The sequence below is a fragment of the Tenrec ecaudatus genome, chromosome 7 (assembly GCF_050624435.1).
Source record: "Tenrec ecaudatus isolate mTenEca1 chromosome 7, mTenEca1.hap1, whole genome shotgun sequence".
Taxonomy (NCBI): Eukaryota; Metazoa; Chordata; class Mammalia; order Afrosoricida; family Tenrecidae; genus Tenrec; species Tenrec ecaudatus.
The window spans coordinates 159,037,105-159,054,401 of NC_134536.1; the positions used below are offsets into that span (position 1 = coordinate 159,037,105).

Consider the following 17,297-nt stretch of genomic DNA (forward strand, 5'->3'; position numbering starts at 1 on the left):
GCCAGGTCATCTACTGCCTGACTGCCACATTCCTCCCACTGCCCCAGACTCCCACGGTGCCCTGGTCTGGGTTTGGAATTCGTCAAAGAATGGAGAGCTGGGGTTTCTGTCTAGTGGGGAGCATCAGTCAGCCTGCCTGGTCTCTCTCCATCCCTGGTCTCCATCCCTGCCTGGTCTCCATCCCAGCTTTGCTGTCTACTAGCAAGCAGTGTGACCTAGGCGGACTCCTTAGCCTCTGGACACCTCAGTGTCCCTGTCCGTGGGGTCCAGGTGGTGAAGTGGTTACGTGTTGGACTGCGATCTGCAAGGTCGGCGGTTGAAAACCAGCAGCAGCTCCAAGGGAGAAAGACGGGGCTTTCCACTCCTGTAAGTAGTTACAGTCTCGGAAACCCACAGGGGGTCGCTGTGAGTCAGCATTGCCGTGGTGGCAGCGAGTAGTAAATGGGTGTCATGATGTCACCTATACCCACAGGGTTATATAAAGATTAAATAAGTTTATACATGTAACACGGGGGCAAAGCATCTGGAAACAGTAAAATTACTAGTATGTGTTTGCGCTTGGTGGGATTGGTGCAACCATTTCCTCTAGGCCAGCAGTTCTCAACCCGGGGTGGGGGGTAGGGGGTCACCCGATGCCTAGCAGTAGCAAAATGACAGTGATGAAGTAGCAATGAAGCTAAGTTTATGGTTGGGGGTCACCACAACATGAGGAACTGTGTGAAAGGGTCGCAGCATGAGGAAGCTGGAGAGCCACTGCTCTGGGCCCTGAAAAAGCCGTTTGAACCGGGGTGTATAAAGGCAGAGACCCAGTTCTCCGCAGTCATTCTGCAACCCCCCCGGCTCATCACGGAATCTAGATGGAAGCTCTTCTTGCACCCAAAGCTCAGTCAGTCAGCTGTCGCCGTCCCTGTGAGAGCTGGCAGCCGTGACATGGACAGGCATTCGGGGGTGAAAGATGGATCCACTGGGCAAGCCAGCCAGTCAAGCTGAGGGCAAACTTTAATGACGGGAGCATCACCATATTTCCACCCTACCTTAGACTCCAAGTAAATGTTGGCCAAGGACATCTTGGAGATTTTATAGAGACAGAGGGACAGAGAGATGGCACACAGCACGAACAGTGTGTCGTTGATGGCCACGCGCACGGAGACAATGATCTTCCTCTCCCAGGTCCCTGTCTTCACCAACACGGCGCAGGTCAGGTTCACCAGCAGGAATACAAGGCTGATGAAGAGGGACACCAGGTAGAGCGGCAATCTGGAACAGAGGAGAGGCATGTACAGCACCGTCCCTTCATGCACAGGGAACTGCTGGAGGCAAGGACAAGAATGTCAACTGTCAGTGAAGAAGCTAGACTTCAGAGACAACCGATGCTGCGCTTCTATCACCAACTCTTGGCTTCAGCAAGGTACTTACCTGGAGGTCCATCGGCTTCATTGCCGGCAGGTGGGCGTGAGGATGAACGAGGCCGGTGGAAGCACCCAGTGCATCACAGTGGCCAGATAAGAGCAGAGACCTGAGCTCCAATGTCAACCTGGGTACATTCTCTGAACCTTGGCCCCTTCTGCATAAGACTAAACACGCCTTCCGTTAGCCACTGGGATAGGTTTTCGGTGCCAACATGGCTTCCAGAGGAACATGTGGGCAGTTTAGCCTGTCAATCAGGTCACAGCTGGACTGGTGGGTGGCCGAGTTAAAGGGCTCCCTGGAGGTGGGCCACTCTCCCTCCACTTCACCATCCTGTTGACAAGCCACATGGAGCCAAGCTGAGACCCGCGAGAACAGTTTAGGTGCTTCCACCTCCCCAGGATCGATGAGACTTGGCACCCACCGACCTGTGATCTTCCTGCATTTTGCATCATTGAAAGTGCTGTGTGAGTCTGAAGAGGTTATTAATGGACTAGTATCAGCCTTAGGCATTAATATCCGATTTACAGACTTGACCTGGTCTGGGCTGGGATGTTTTCTTAATAATTACTCTTTGATAAAAAGTTCTTTCTTATACATATATGAGTGTATCAGGATTTGGTTCTCTAGTCAACCCAGCCTAACACAGTCACCCAAAGGCACCAGTGAAAAGGGCCGAGGGGTCCAGTTAGCACTCATTTTCCCTGGGAACACCATTGCTCCCAGAAAAGGATGCGAAGGATGGGCTACAACTTGTATGAGGTGAAATATATGTATGCAAGCTACTTACTGGCCCTGATGGTGTAGTAGTTATACATTGGGCTGCGATCCACAAAGTCAGCAGTTCAAAACTATCAACCACTCCATGGGAGAAAGATGAGGTTTTGTTTTTCTTTTTTTTTTTTTAATCATTTTATTGGGGGCTCATACAACTCTTATCACAATCCATGCATCCAATGTGTCAAGCACATTTGGACATTTGTTGCCCTCATCATTCTCAAAACATTTTCTTTCTACTTGAGCCCTTGGTATCAGCTTCTCATTGTTTGCCCTCCCTCCATGAACCCTTGATGATTTATAAAAAAAAATTTTTTAATTCATGTCTTACACTGACCGATGTCTCCCTTCACCCACTTTTCTGTTTGTCCATCCCATTGGGAGGGGGTAATAGGTAGATCATTGTGATGGGTTCCCCCCATCTACCTCTGCCTTACCCTTACCCTCCTGGTATGGCTACTCTCAATATCAGTCCTGAGGGGTTTATCTGTCCTGGATTCCCTGTGCTTCCAGGTCTTATCTGTACCCGTGTATGTGCTCTGGTCTAGCCAGATTTGTAAGGGAGAATTGGGATCATGATAGTGGGAGATGAGGAAGCATTTAGGAACTAGAGGAAAGTTGTATGTTTTATGGGTGCTATACTGTACCCTGACTAGTTTGTCAACTCCCGGTGACCCTTTTGTAAGGGGATGTCCAGTTGCCTACAGATGGGATTTGGGTCTCTACTCTGCACTCCCTTCATTCACAATGATATGATTTTTTTTCTGGGTCTTTGATGCCTCATGCCTGATCCTATTGACACCTGGTGAGCACACAGGCTGGTGTGCTTCTTCCACGTGGGCTTTGTTGCTTCTCAGCTACATGGCCACTTGTTTACCTTTAAGCCTTTAAGACCCCAGATGCTATGTCTCTTGATAGCCGGGCACCATAGCTTTCTTCACCACATTTGCTTGTGCACCACTTTCAGACAGGGTTTTCTACTCCCATTAACAGTTACAGTCTTGAAAACTCACGGGGGCAAGTTGGCGTCAATTGGATGGCAGTGAGGATTCATTGGCCATTCTTTTTAATTTTTTAAAAAATCATTGTATTGGGGACTCGTACAACTCTTATTACAATCCATCCATCCATCCATTGTGTAGAGCACATTTGTACATACTTTGCCCTGAGTGTTTTCAAAGCATTTTCTGTCTACTTGAGCTCTTGGTATCGGCCCCTCTCATTGGCCATTCTTAACCTACAGTTTCTCAAGAGTACTGGCATCCTCTGTGACCAATGTCAGGTCTATTAAAGACTTTTTCCGATCAGCTGCCTTGTATCCCTTTGGAATTTCCCGTATCATATTATTACTGCTAGAGGACAACAGTCAGTCAACACCCACACAAGGATCAACACGGCTTGACTCCAAATACCTGAGTGGACGGCTTGCACTACTGCACAGCTGAAAGCAGGAAGCCATTAGGTGGAAGTGGGTTTGCGAAGGAGATGGAAGTGACTCTAGCCATCACAGACGGGAGGCAGGGAAACCTGGCTGAGGGAGCCCAGGTGCGCATGCGGTAGACCGGGAGGAGAGCAGGTGGAGGACTAAGTGCTTCCTCCCGCCCTCAGATGTCAGTGTGCTGTAACAAGCCCCACTCCCTCAAGCTAACTCAAAGGGAATTCCACAAAATGACTGCGCCCTTGGTAAGGTCTCTCACCATTTCCAAAGCCCTGTTCCCTCCTCAGACTTCGCCCAGCTCACACAGGAAGCCTTTCTGGGCCCTCTCCCTTTGAAGCAATCCTGGCAACAAGCTGTTTGCTCTGGCATCTGCGGCCTACAACTTCATGGACGTTATCACCGCGTGAAGGACAATCCACGCACAATGGTCGCTTCCCCTGAGCACTACGTGCCGTGGGGGGAGGGTCTGTGTGTTCACCACCACCTACCACGTTGTACTTAGTAAATATTTGTTGAAGAAGGGGGGAGGGGAAGAAGGGAGGAATTGATCCAAGTTAAGGTGTGCGTTGAATAACAAAACCATTGCGTTGTTGTTTGAGGACAACTGTTTACTAATGCTTGTTTTTGTTGCTAGCCGTCATGATTTTGGTTCCAACGCAAGTGGACCTTCGGTGTAACAGAATGAAATGTGGCCCGGTCCTGTGCCGTCACGATCGTTCAGATATATGTCTGAGTGCGCTGCTGTGGTTATGCCAACCCAGGGAGTGCATCTGTCAGTACCCACATCAGTCCATATTCTGTCGTGATCCACGGGCTTTCCCTGGCTAGCTTCTGGAGAAGAATGGGAATTCCAGAACACTTCACTGTGTTCAAGTGGAACCTGTCCATGAAGCAAGAGGCAACTGTGGTCAGAAAACCAGGGGGGTCCTGCATGCTTTACAATCGGGAGAGGGGTGCGTCTGGGTTGCATGCTTTCCACCGGGCTCATCAATCTGTCTGCTGAGCACAGCATCAGAGAAGCTGGGTTATTTGAAGGAAAAGGTGGTATCGGGATTGGAGGAAGCCTTATTAACAGCAGAAGACATAACCTTGCTTGCTGAGAGACTCGAAATCCTTGTGGATGAAGGTCAAGGATGACAGACTTCGGTATGAGTTATAACAATATAAAGAAAACAAAAATCCTCACAACTGGACCAAGAGGCACTATCATGATTAATGGGGAAGAGGCTAAGGTTCCCAAGGATCTCATCTTGCTTGGTTCCCTAATCAGGGCTCGGGGGAACTGTGGTCAAGAGAGCAGGGACACGTGCATTGGCTAAATCAGCTGCACGAGACCTCTTTAAAGTATTGAGAAGCAAGAATGTTACCTTGCAGACTAACTCAAGCCACTGGAACCCAAGCCATGGTATTTCCCATCACCTCCTCTGCAAGTGAAAGTCGGACGTTGAATAAGGAAGCCCAAAGAAGAGGCCATGCATTTGAATTATGGTAACAGAGACGAATATCGAAAGTACCATGGACTGGCAAAAGAATAAAGAAATCCGTCTTGAAAGAAGTGTAGCTAGAATGCTCTCTACAAGCAACGGTGGTGAGACTTCGCCTCGTGTGCTCTGAACACATCACGAGGAGAGGCCAGTCCCGTGAAGAGGGCATCATGCTTGGCAAAGCAGAGGGCAGCAAAACGAGGACCTTCGCCAAGATGGATGGACACAGTGGCTGCAACAAGGGCTCGAACTCAATCACTATGTGCAGGGCTCAGTGAGCAAAGCAGCAGTAGTTGAGCTCAGTGGGTTTAAAAAGGGATCTGGGGTCCAGGAGCCAGACAAAGACGACCCCTTGGGGAGCAATTGGGGCAGGTCAAGGAATAAAAGCTATGGCCATAATGACAGAGTCAGTTTAAGTCACCCATCTGGGCATGGTACGAAACAAAAATCCAGTGAGATCCAGTGTCGATGAATAAAGTACATTTTCCTGTGAGACCTGAGGGTCAGGGTGGCCCTGGAAAAGCTGGTGTGTCAGTGAGTAAGGAGTAAGACCGTGTCTCCAGGCAACCCTCCTACACTCCACTTCCACTACCACCACCTCCACCTCCTCCTCCAACACCAACACCACCACCACCTCTACCACCACCATCTCCACCACCACCTCCACCAACACCTCCACCTCCACCAACACCTCCACCTCCACCAACACCTCCACCTCCACCTCCATCACCACCACCTCCTCCTCCACCTCCACCACACCAGGGTCAACATCCTGGCAGGAAACACCTCAATTAGGGCGCTGCCAGCCTTCATGACGTCCTACTGTAAGAGGAGCCTATTGAATGTAGAGCCCTGGTGGTGTCATGGTTATGCAATGGGCTGTGACCCGCATGGTTGGCAGTTCAAATCCACCAGCAGCTCTCCTGGAGAAAGACTGGGCTTCCTGCCCCTGTGAACAGTTATAGTCTCGGAAACCCACATGGCGTCACCATGAGCCAGCCTTGACTTGATGGCAACGAGTTTGGTTTGGGTTTGGGGATTGTGACAGGTGCCTCAAAGCAAGCAATTAACCCACTTGGCTCCCGACTGGAAGGTGGGCAGTTCGGAGCTGCCCCGGGGAAAGCCCTGGTAATCGACTGCGGACACCTCCCACACTGAAAATCCGGTGGAACATCATTTACTCTGACGCACACGGAGTCAGCGGGCGCTCGAGCTGACCTGATGGTAACTGGTTTATTGTCAGGAGCTGGAGTAAGAATGACACGAAGTTGTTTAAATGTCTCTTCCAGCATCTTCGAATGCTTAAAGAAGAGCCAAGACAAGCCTAGCTCACTGTGTTGTCGTAAAATGCATATTTGAAATGGAGTGGGAAATCATGAGAATTTAAAAAGTCAAAACACCCTTGAGCAATCCCATCGCGTCCAGTGACCAGGCTCCTTAAGTCGAAGTGATGAAACGCAACATACTGGGAAAGACAAAAACCCAATGAAATTGGCACCGATTCTGCAAAAGAACAAGCTAACGTGGGACAAAAGGGTACCAAAGTGGAAAAATAAAATAGTTCTTGGTTGGCTTGAGTACAGCCACGAGCTGTGGCCATCGTAGAGACTCTGTGGAAGAAGCAAGGCCCCCGGCAGGGGCTGTTCGTGTCACCCCGTGTTTCTGCGTGTAGCTCGACCTCGCTCCCAGAGAGTCTGGGTTCTGTAGCCATTATGCAGACGTGCACACCTCTCAAGGGCGCACACAGACTCTTGCTTCAGTATTAAATGCCAAAAATACATGAGGGGGCTTCCAAAGGCTTATGGGAAATTTTCATTATTTAATTCCATTTCCCCCACCAACTTTAGGAAATCTTGTGTTTACTGGTTGAAGTTTCAATAAATAACTAGATAGCAAGTTATTAACTATACAGCAGACCAGTAAAATGAGCGCACCAGCCTTTGAAGGAATGAAACTAGAATCTTCCTTAGAAGCAAGGACGGCCAGGCTTTAGCTGGCTTAATTTGGACATGTCCATCACAAAGGACCAACCCTTCACAAAGGACATCCTGTTTGGTAAAGCAGAGGGTTAGCGGCACAAGGGAAATCCTCCAGGAGGTGGACTGACAGAGAAGTTGAAAGCAATGAACTCACACACACCAACCAACTTGAAGATGGTGCAGGGCCAGGCATGTTTCTGTTCTGTTCTACACATGTACTTGCCGTGAGTGAGAGCCAGCTTGTGGGCCGCAAACAATACCAGCAGTTCATGCCGTAACTGAGGCTGTGACTGTACAATGGATTGCGTCATTCTGGAAAACAAAGGGCCTAGCAGCAGCCTGCAGCTGGAGACAAAGGGGACTGGGCACACGAAGAGAACAGACGGGCTGTCTGCCCCGCTGCGCGAGCACACGGCAGGCATGGAGGGGGTCAGGAGGCCACAGAACACTGTGGTCCCACATCAACATCTTCAGGGAGCCCTTCTGCCTTCAGGGGTCCTGGTGGCACAGCGGTTACATGCCAGCCCACTCACTGAGAGTAAGGTCAGCAAAACCACTCCATGGGAGAGCGAGTCTCAAAAACACACCCCGGCCCTTCAGGGTTGTTATCCGGCAGCGTCAATTCAATGCCAGTGAGATTTTGTTTTTTTGTTTTCTTCTCCATTCTACGAATTAACCAGCTGCCATCAAGTCTACTGAGCTCACGGTGATTCCACATTTGTCAGAATAAAACTGAACTCCACTAGGTTTTCGATGGGTGGTTTGGGGAAGCAAATCGCCAGGCCTTGCTTCCTGGGTACCTCTGGGTGGACTCAAACCTGTAACCTTTCTTCAGTGAGCAGCTGAGGATATAAAGCATTGGTACCACCCACCCTTCTGTGAAGAACTCTCTGGTTCACCTTTTCCCCAGAAAGGAGTCTAGGTGACCTACATCTCCTCCTGCCGATTGGAGACACAGGGCTCTTGGGAGGGATGTTTCTAAATAAGACTGTCGTCGAATATGCTACGGGATCAAGTAGGTGCTGATCGAAGGAGCTCTTTCCGGCAATGGCTGTGGCCCCGGTGTTCACACACGGGCCCTGCGGAGAAGACTGGTGAATTCTATCAAGGCTAACATGTGACAACGTCTACCCTCTACCCCCCCACCCAAAAAAAATGCCCCGGGTACTCACCGGTATTTGAGTAATTCTGGGGAATATTTTGACTTTGCTTTGAAAATCACCTGCAACGATAAAAGAAACACGGCAGGTTGGCTTCAGGAGAATGTAACCACAAACCATCACTGAGAATTCCCCTGCGCTTTCCCAAACAGCCACAGTTCCGGGAGAGCGGCTGCATGACCAGCCCACTTGGGGGCAAACCAAGAGGGGAGTGCAAGAGACCAGCAATGGGAGCCTAATTCCCCGAGGCATCTCAAGAGCAGACAGCTGACTGGGTGGGGGGAGGGGGGTGCAGTGCTTGGCAGCGGCTCGTCTGAACAGGTTGGGGATATTGACAAGGGCGCTGCACTGGAAGTTAAAGGTGCAATGGGGTGGGGTGGAGCACAAGATTGCTCCTGCCTTGAATGCAGGAAGAGCAACCGGGTCTTGTAAAAGGTGCGCCCGTTGGACGTGACTGCTGAAGACCGAAAGGGTAGGTACATGCTGTCGGGTAAGTGGGTCCTGGGAGATGGCTCCCCCAAAGAAAAAGGGAATGAACGATGTATTTTGCCAGGGTCTGCTCGTTATTTAGCAGATACTCGGGGCCAGGATAATAGTCAGACATGGGATATAACTGTGAGCGTGGGCTCTTTTTTTCTTTCTTTTCTTTTGCTTTTGGTTTCCATGTATATACGAGAGGCAGGATAAATCATCCCAAGGGGACAGCAATGGGACCGAAGTGTGGAGGTGGGGGGACTGGGGGTGAGAGATGGGAAAGGAGAAGACTGGGGGTCGGGGTGTGAGCCAATAACAACAGGGACAGGGGAATAGCGAGGGGTCTAAAAGTGATGGTCCTTACTGATCAAATGAAATGTATCCGAGAGGCAAACAATCGGTAAACATGATAGTGGTGCAGGGGAAAAGAAAAAATAAATAGAGGCAAGAACAAAACAGTAAAAATTTATATATAAATATATATGTAAATATATAAATATACAAAGATAGGTGATGGGCTAGATGGATAGATATAGATACATCTATGTACATACAACAAGGAACCAGATAAACTTTGGGCCTCTATTTTGATCTTACCTCAGTACAAGAATGATTTGTTCTAATAATGTGACACTGTATGATACTCACCTTCCCAATACAATCACTGAAGACAAATGGGTGCATAAGCAAACATGATGAAGAAAGCTGATGGTGCCAGGCTATCAAAAGATATAGTGTCCGAGGTCTTAAAGACTTGAAGGTAAATAAATGGCCATCTAGCTTAGAAGCAACAAAGCCCACATGGAAGAAGCACACCATCCTGTACAAATCACGAGGTGTCAAAGGGATCAGGTATCATTAGAAAAATCATATTATTGTGAATGAGGCGGGGAGTGCAGAGTGGGGACCCAAAGCCCATTTGTAGGCCACAGGACATCCCTTTACAGAAGGGTCTCAAGGAGGCAATGAGCCAATCAGGGTGCAGTGTAGCAATGATGAAACATACAACTTTCCTCGAGTTCCTAAATGCTTCCTAACCCCCTCCCCACTATCATGATCCCAATTTTACCTTATAAATCTGACTAGACCAGAGCATGTCCACTGTACAGATAGGAACTGGAAACACAGGGAACCCAGGGCAGATGATCCCTTCAGGACCAGTGGCGTGAGTGGCAATATTGGGAAGGTAGAAGGAGGGTGGGTTGGAAAGGGGGAACCAATTACAAGGATCTACATGTGACCTCCTCCCTGGGGGACAGACAACAGAAAAGTGGGTGAAGGAAGACGTCAGACAGGGCAAGATATGACAAAATAATAAGTTATAAATTATCAAGGGCTCATGAGGGAGGGTGAGCGGGGAGAAAAGGGAAAACATGAGGAGCTGATGCCAGGGGCTTAGGTGGAGAGCAAATGTTTTGAGAATGATGAGGGCAATGAATGTACAGATGTGCTTGACACAATTGACGTATGTATGGATTGTGATAAGAGTTGTACGAGCCCCTAAGGAAGCGATTAAAAAAAAAAGGCTTGAAGTTAAACAAGCAGCCATCTAGCAGGGAAGCAAAAAAGCCCACATGGAAGAAGCACACCAGCCTGTGTGACCATGAAAGAACAGGTATCAGAAGTTCAAAAACAAGCAACCAAATTGATGTGAAGGAGTGTGGACAAAGTGGAGACCCAAAAATCACCTGTAAGATAACTGGACAGTCCCGCACAGAAGGGCCACACGGAAGGGGTGGTATGTCCAGGGCGCACTATAGCCCTGATGAAACACAGAAGTGTCCTCTTGTTCTTTCGTTATTCCCCCCCTTACTATTATGACCTTAGTTTTACCTCGTTAATCTTGTTAGACCTGCATGTGTCCGTTTGTATAATGGATCGCTCGATGCATGAAATCCAAGATAGATAAACCTCCCGGGAATTGCAATGAGGGTGATGATTTCCTGAGGGTACACAATGAGGGGGGGGGGGGATGACACCAAGGATGACTACAGAACCCCACTGGAGGGGAACGAGTGATAGAATGGTAGGTAAATGGATGCACTGGATGGTGTATGGAATGGGGCATGGGGTGGGGAAATAATAATCATATTTAATGTAATAATAACAAGGATTCTTGGAGAGTAGGCTGAGGGAGGGCAGGGTAAAGGGGAGCTGATACCAAAGACTGGAAGAAGACAGAAGATGCTTTGAAAATGACGGCGGCAACAATTGTGCAATCGTGCTTGATCCAATTGAACGATGAGTGGTTATAATATCTGAAGCACTCCCAAGAAAATGGGGGCAGGGGGGAAGAAGTCGAGAGGGCGATATAGGGAGAAAGGCTATGACACGGCACTTTCTGTTGCTTTGAATACAGTCCACACAATACTCAAAGGAAGGCTACTACTTCCAAGGGACTCGCCTATGTTGTTCCTTGCCCTGAAGATGGACAGCCTGCCCGTACGATTTCACAGGAGTCTCCCTGGTACCCAATGAAGTTGAACTTGAGTGTCCAGCTACCAACTACCCAGAGTTTCCAGCACTCTTAAAATAACTACTGTGTTTTAGGCTATAGAATCATAAGCTCAAGTGTGTCCCACGGGACAAGTAACGCATGCTTGAAATCCTGGAGATCTCTAGAAGCCGACACAGTTGCTACAGGGCCTGGGGCTGTGGTGCCAGTCCGCCTGGCCAAGAGGTGTGCACACTCACCTATGGACATCGAGTCCACTCCTGGGGACTTCTAAGGCTGCAAATCTGTATGGGAGCAGAAGGTCTCATCTTTCTCCCAAGGAGCACCTGGTGGTTTTGAGCTGCTGACGTTGCAGTTAGTAGTCCAACACATAACCCACTACGCCACCAGGTCACTCTACGCCACTCCACTCCACTCCACTCCACTTTCATTTATGAATTAATTCAATCCCACCCACAACAGAGCAACTGAAGTGAATGGGGATCCAAGCTGAGGCCCGACTCAGGGTGACATGCAGGAGGGCCCAGAGAGGTCTCCATGGAATGAGAGATCTAGCACCTGTGTCAGGGATGGGAGACCTAGCACCTGTGGCTCTGTGCTAGCCCAAGATGAATCAGATATTGTTGCCCCTCATCTGGCATGGAAGAAGTTTGAGATGACTTGCTTGGGAGGTATCTGAAAGTAACCCAAGAAATCCTGGGATGGGTCCCAAATGAGCCACATGAATTCACCGGCAGCCCTAGCACATGCACTCCTACCCCATGACAATTGCATTTCTAATGTGTGTTGGCTATACAGGATTCTAACTCCGTCTCTGGCAAGGAAATACCAGTGTTTCTACAGATTGTAAAATATTCAGCAAATGCTTAAAAAAAAAAAAGCTCAGATCTTCCCAACTGAACCTAATGAGCCATGAAACATTTTATTTCTTACATGAGTGTTATCTCTATCTTAAATCCTTTATGAAGTAGATGAGAGATAGAGCTTACATCCCAAGTAAATTCAAGTGACTGATAATAACACAATAGATGGTGTGGACACAGTGGTCCTAGTACAGGTATCTCTGACTGAAAGGCGGCCTAGAGTATGCTGAGAAGCAAAGTTCCTCCATGTCTGCCCCAGAACTGACCCTGCAAAAAGTTCTACACAAACAGAAAGAATATGTTTAATCAGCGAGCCAAGCACAGTGACATTGGGACACTGATGGACACCTGGACCCATTCTGAGAACCCAATAACACAGAATGACTGTAAGACCAAGAAAATGATAGTCGATACCGCTCCACCCCCAGGTGCTAGCCACCTCCCCTTAGCCTTGCATTGTATATCAGGGCATTAAGCCTTGAACTTGGGGCTGATGCATGTTACAGTCTCAGCACGGGTTGATGTACTAATCTGCCTCAGCCTGTCTGCCCCTAGGCTCATAAGAAGCTTTGCTGTTTGCAACCCACCTGGCTTCATGACTAAATCGAGTGGCTTCTTTCACCTATTCGTGGCATTTTAGGAAAGTCATATTACCTTTGGTATTTCTTCTGACACTCTCAATCACAGCCGAGGTTACTAAACCACCAGATGTGCGAAAAAAGAATACACTAATCCCAAAGCACTATTATAAAATATGGAGTTTTATAAAATGCAAAATATGTTGCAACATGGAGTCGTACAATATATAAAGTGCTCTTGCTTAATGGAGTACTTGGGAAACTTGTTTTGATAACCACTGATTCCGAAGTAAGGACAAGAAACTAGTTATTAAAAACAATGTTGGCAAAAGGTACAAGATGGCATCACAGGCACTCAAGAAGATAGGAATGGATGGAAAATTCCTCAATATAATGCAAGCTATATGTGCAAAACCCACAGCCAACGTGGTAGTCAACGGAGAAAAGATAAAACCAATCCCACTGAAAAAAGGGGACCAGACAAGGATGTCTCTCATCCCCACTCTTATTTAACATCGTACCGGAGGTCCTAGCTAAAAATATAAGGCAAAGGAAAGACATCAAAGGTATTCGCCTGGGGAAGGGAGAGGTGTAACTATCCTTATTCACAGATGATATGATTTCATATATGGAAAATCCAAAAAGCCCCACAAGGGGAGTGCTGGAAGTGGTAGAAGAGTATGCCAGAGAGGTGGGATACATGATCACCAAACAGAAGTCTATCGGGCTGCTACATACATTGGACAAGACCATGGAAGAGGGGATCAAAAAGTAGTACCCTTCACAATAGACAAACATAAATTGAAATATCTAAGGATATACCTGACCCAAAAATTAAACGATATGTATGGGGAAAATTACAGAACACTATTACAAAAAACCAAGAGTAACCTTCACAAATGGAACAATATCCCAGGCTCGTGGTTAAGAAGACTCAATATAGTAAAGATGTTAGTTCTGCCCAAGGCACTATATAAGTTTAATGCTATCTCTATACAAATACCATCATCTTTCTTCAAAGAAGTGGAAAAACTGATTACCAACTTCTTATGGAGACGGAAGAAGCCCAAAATTAGCAGAGAACACCCCAAGAAGAAGGACAAAGTCGGAGGACCTGCTTTACCTGACTTTAGCACCTATCATACAGCCACAGTGGTCAAAACAGTACTGGTGTAATGACAGATATTCAGACCAATGGAAAAGAACTGAAAACCCAGAAAAAAATCAGCATACAGACAACTGATCCTTGATAAGGGTCCACAAAATATCAAATGGGAAGCAGATGCCCTCTTCAATTCATGGTGCTGGAAAAATTGGATATCTACCTGGGGGAAATGAAGCAAGACCCTTTCCTCGCTCCGTGGACAAGAAAAAAACTCAAGGTGGGTCACAGACCTTGAGGATCACAGACCCAAACTATTAGGGTCATTAATGAGGGAGTTGGGGGAAAAACAGAAAATATTGTTGTCCAGAGCCATGAGGCCCGGCCACAGCCTTGATCTTTTCTGCCCGAGCCTCGTAAATTTCTATTTCACCATTTACTAGTGCTGCCTGTTTCCTTTTAGAGAAGGGACTGACAGTTGGTTTTTGCCGACCTTCCACTCACAGGAAGCAGTTCGCTTCTCAAGCACCTATATCCTGCTTCCCCTTGATTGGGTAAAAGATTGTCTTTGCCCTATCTAGCGCCTGCACTTGATTTGCATAAACATGTCACTCTGCATACCTGGTTGAAGACTGTAAGCCATTACTGACTCACGGGCAGGGCGCGCTCCCCAGAACTCCCTGATTGGCCCATCACCAAAGTAGCCTAATTTGCATGTGCGATGGGTGCTTTCCCCATTGCTGGCCCATATAAGCTGTAACTTTCCTCTCAATAAACGAGACTTGATCAGGCTATTGTCTTGTCTCCATTTCCCGTGTCTCTTGTCTCCCCAATTCCCACTCCCTCCTCCAGGGTCCGCCTTGAAGTTCCCGCGGGTCGGGACAAATTGTCCATTGAGGAGGTGAGGAAAGGACTTGAATAGAAGATTCACAAGGGCAGAAATTCGAATGGCCAATAAACATATGAGAAAATATTCCCAATCCTTAGCCATAAGAGAAATGCAAATTAAAGCAACTTTGAGATACCACCTCACACCCTCAAAGATAGCCCAATGCAAAAATCAGAAAGTAACAAGTGTTGGCGGGGGTGTGATGGGGTAGGAGCTCTCATCCACTGCTGGGGAACCTGTAGGTATGTGCAGCCACTATGGAAATCGATTTGGTGATACCGGAAACAGATGGAAATCGACATACCATTACAACCGAGCAATGCCCCTACTGGGCATATGCCCAGAAGAGGCAAGAAACAGACCACGGCCAGACATCTGTGCTCTGACGTTCATCACGGCGCAGTTCACAATTGCAAGGGCTTGGAAACAACCTAAATTTCCATCCACAGACGAATGGACTAAGAACCTCTGGTACATACATACGATGGAGAACCACGCGTTGCTAAGAAGCAGTGATGAAGACAGGAAGCACATCGCCTCATGGGAAGAGGTGGAGGAAATTAGACTGAGTGAAGTGAGCCAAGCACAAAAGGTCAAGTACAACGTGAGTCCACTGAGGCAAATTTAAGAAAAGCAAAAGGGGCAGAGGGAGAAAGGCAGTATATGCACACATTCCTGGGGTGAGGTCCAGGCACTCTGACAGGGGTCAGACTCAACCCAGGGATATATATATATGACAGCCAACAAAAGGGATGGGAAAAGGAAGAAGAAGGGGTGGGAGGTAGTGGGGGAACAGGGCACTAACCTGCCCAAGTGGAGGGTATTGTTTATGTCTCCCTAGGAAAGGGAAAGAGGGACCAGACCTCAAACTCATGTGCCAAGACTTGAATGTCACACACTGGCATGAAGGAGTGAAACTATAGAGAGGTCTGCGGGCCAGACCCAAACCCAAACCCAACTGGAAGAATGCACTACTGAGGACAGCACTGAAGCTACGGCTCGGGAAGAGGGGTGTGTCTGCTCAGAACACACGGGATCGAACTAAGAGGGAAAGAGAGAGAGAGTGGAACGCAACCTTGGCCACCAAACCCCGAGGACAATATCCCTGCTAGGAGCAGCCGATGTACAGAGAGGACCATAGGGCCGGCCCCATCAAGAGACACGAACTTCCTCACTGACCCATAGCGCTAAGGGGGACAACCCTGGAGACCACCACACCGGGGGAAAGCACGAAGGGCGTGCAGCAGAACAGCGAGAAGAGCAAAGGAATGAAGTCCCCGAGGAATCCCAAAAATGGACTTCGGGGGGTCAAGGCATGACACCTCATCAGACTCAACCAGAAAACATGCATAAAGGTCAACAGACAGACTTTGAACTATTTATAGGCTTTTATTTGTTGTTGTTGTTCTTTTGTTTGATTTTTGTATTTTCATGTCTATCTGGATCAGATAGGCAGGATAAACAATCCTGAAGAGAAAACAATAGGACCGAGGGTTCCAATGGGACATGGGAGAGGGGAAGGTGGGGAAAAGGAGAGGGGCAGCCAACAAACCCAGGCACAAGGGAACAACAGTGATCTAAAATCGATGGTGAGAAGGGTGTACAATGCCTGGTGGTGTTTGAGCAAGTGCAATGTAGCCAAGAGGAATTACTAGGAGCCGGGTGAATGTCGAACATGATAGTGGGAAAGGAGGAAAGTAAAAAGAAGTAGATGAAAGAATTAGGAGGCAAAGAACATTTATAGAGGTATAATACAGGCATGTACATATATAATTATATTTATATATAACAATAGGGACATCGTTCTATATACGTATATTTTATGTTAAATCATAGGTAGCAGACGGACATTGGGCCTCTGCTCAAGTACTCCCTCAATGCAAGAACACTTTGTTCTAATAACCCGGCATTCTGTGATGCTTACCTTCCCAACAGGATCGCTGAAGACAAAATGGGTGCATAAGCAAATGTGGGGAAGAAAGCTGATGGTGCCCAGCTATCAAAAGATATAGCATCTGGGTCTTAAAGGATTGAAGATAAACAAGTGGTCATCTAGCTGGGAAGCAACCAAGCACACATGGAAGAAGCATACCAGCCTGTGTGATCATGAGGTGTTGATAGGATCAGGTATTAGGCATCAAAAGGGTGGTGGGGGCGGAGTGGAGAACCAAAGTCCATCTCTAGACAATTGGACATCCCCTCACAGAAAGGTCACAAGGAAGAGATGAGTCAGCCAGAGCAGAGTATAGCACTGATGAAACATACAACTTTCCTCCAGTTCTTTTCTTTAATGCTTCCTCCTCCCCCACTGTCATGACCAATTCTACCTTACAAATCCGGCTAAACCAGAGCATGTACAGATAAGAGCTGGAAATCCAGGACAGATAATTGAGAGTAGCCATACCAGGATGGGGAGAGGAAGGAGAAGGTGGGGGAGAAAGGGAGAACTGATCACAATGATCTACATATAACCTCTTACCAGGGGGACGGACAATAGAAAAGTGGGTGAAAGGATACATCAGTCAGTATAAGACATGAAAAATAATAATAATTTATAAAATTATCAAGGGTTTATGAGTAAAGGAGGTTGGGGGAGGGGGGGAAATTCAGAGCTGATACCAAGGGCTCAAGTAGAAAGCAAATGTTTTGAGAATGATGAGGGCAACAAATGTCCAAATGTGCTCGACACAA

At 47.6% G+C, this 17,297-nt stretch overlaps 1 protein-coding gene across 2 annotated transcripts in view; it reads right to left on the reverse strand.

Moving 5' to 3' along the window:
* The window catches only part of GPR137B (G protein-coupled receptor 137B), a 65,729-nt gene that overhangs the window by 18,227 nt on the left and 30,205 nt on the right, over positions 1-17,297 (reverse strand). For both annotated transcript variants that reach the window (XM_075555291.1, XM_075555290.1), the window contains exons 2-3: positions 8,258-8,307; positions 1,035-1,257 (exon numbers count right to left, since the gene is read on the reverse strand). In XM_075555291.1, coding sequence (XP_075411406.1) covers positions 1,035-1,257; positions 8,258-8,307 — 273 coding nt within the window. The remainder of the gene's footprint in view (positions 1-1,034; positions 1,258-8,257; positions 8,308-17,297) is intronic.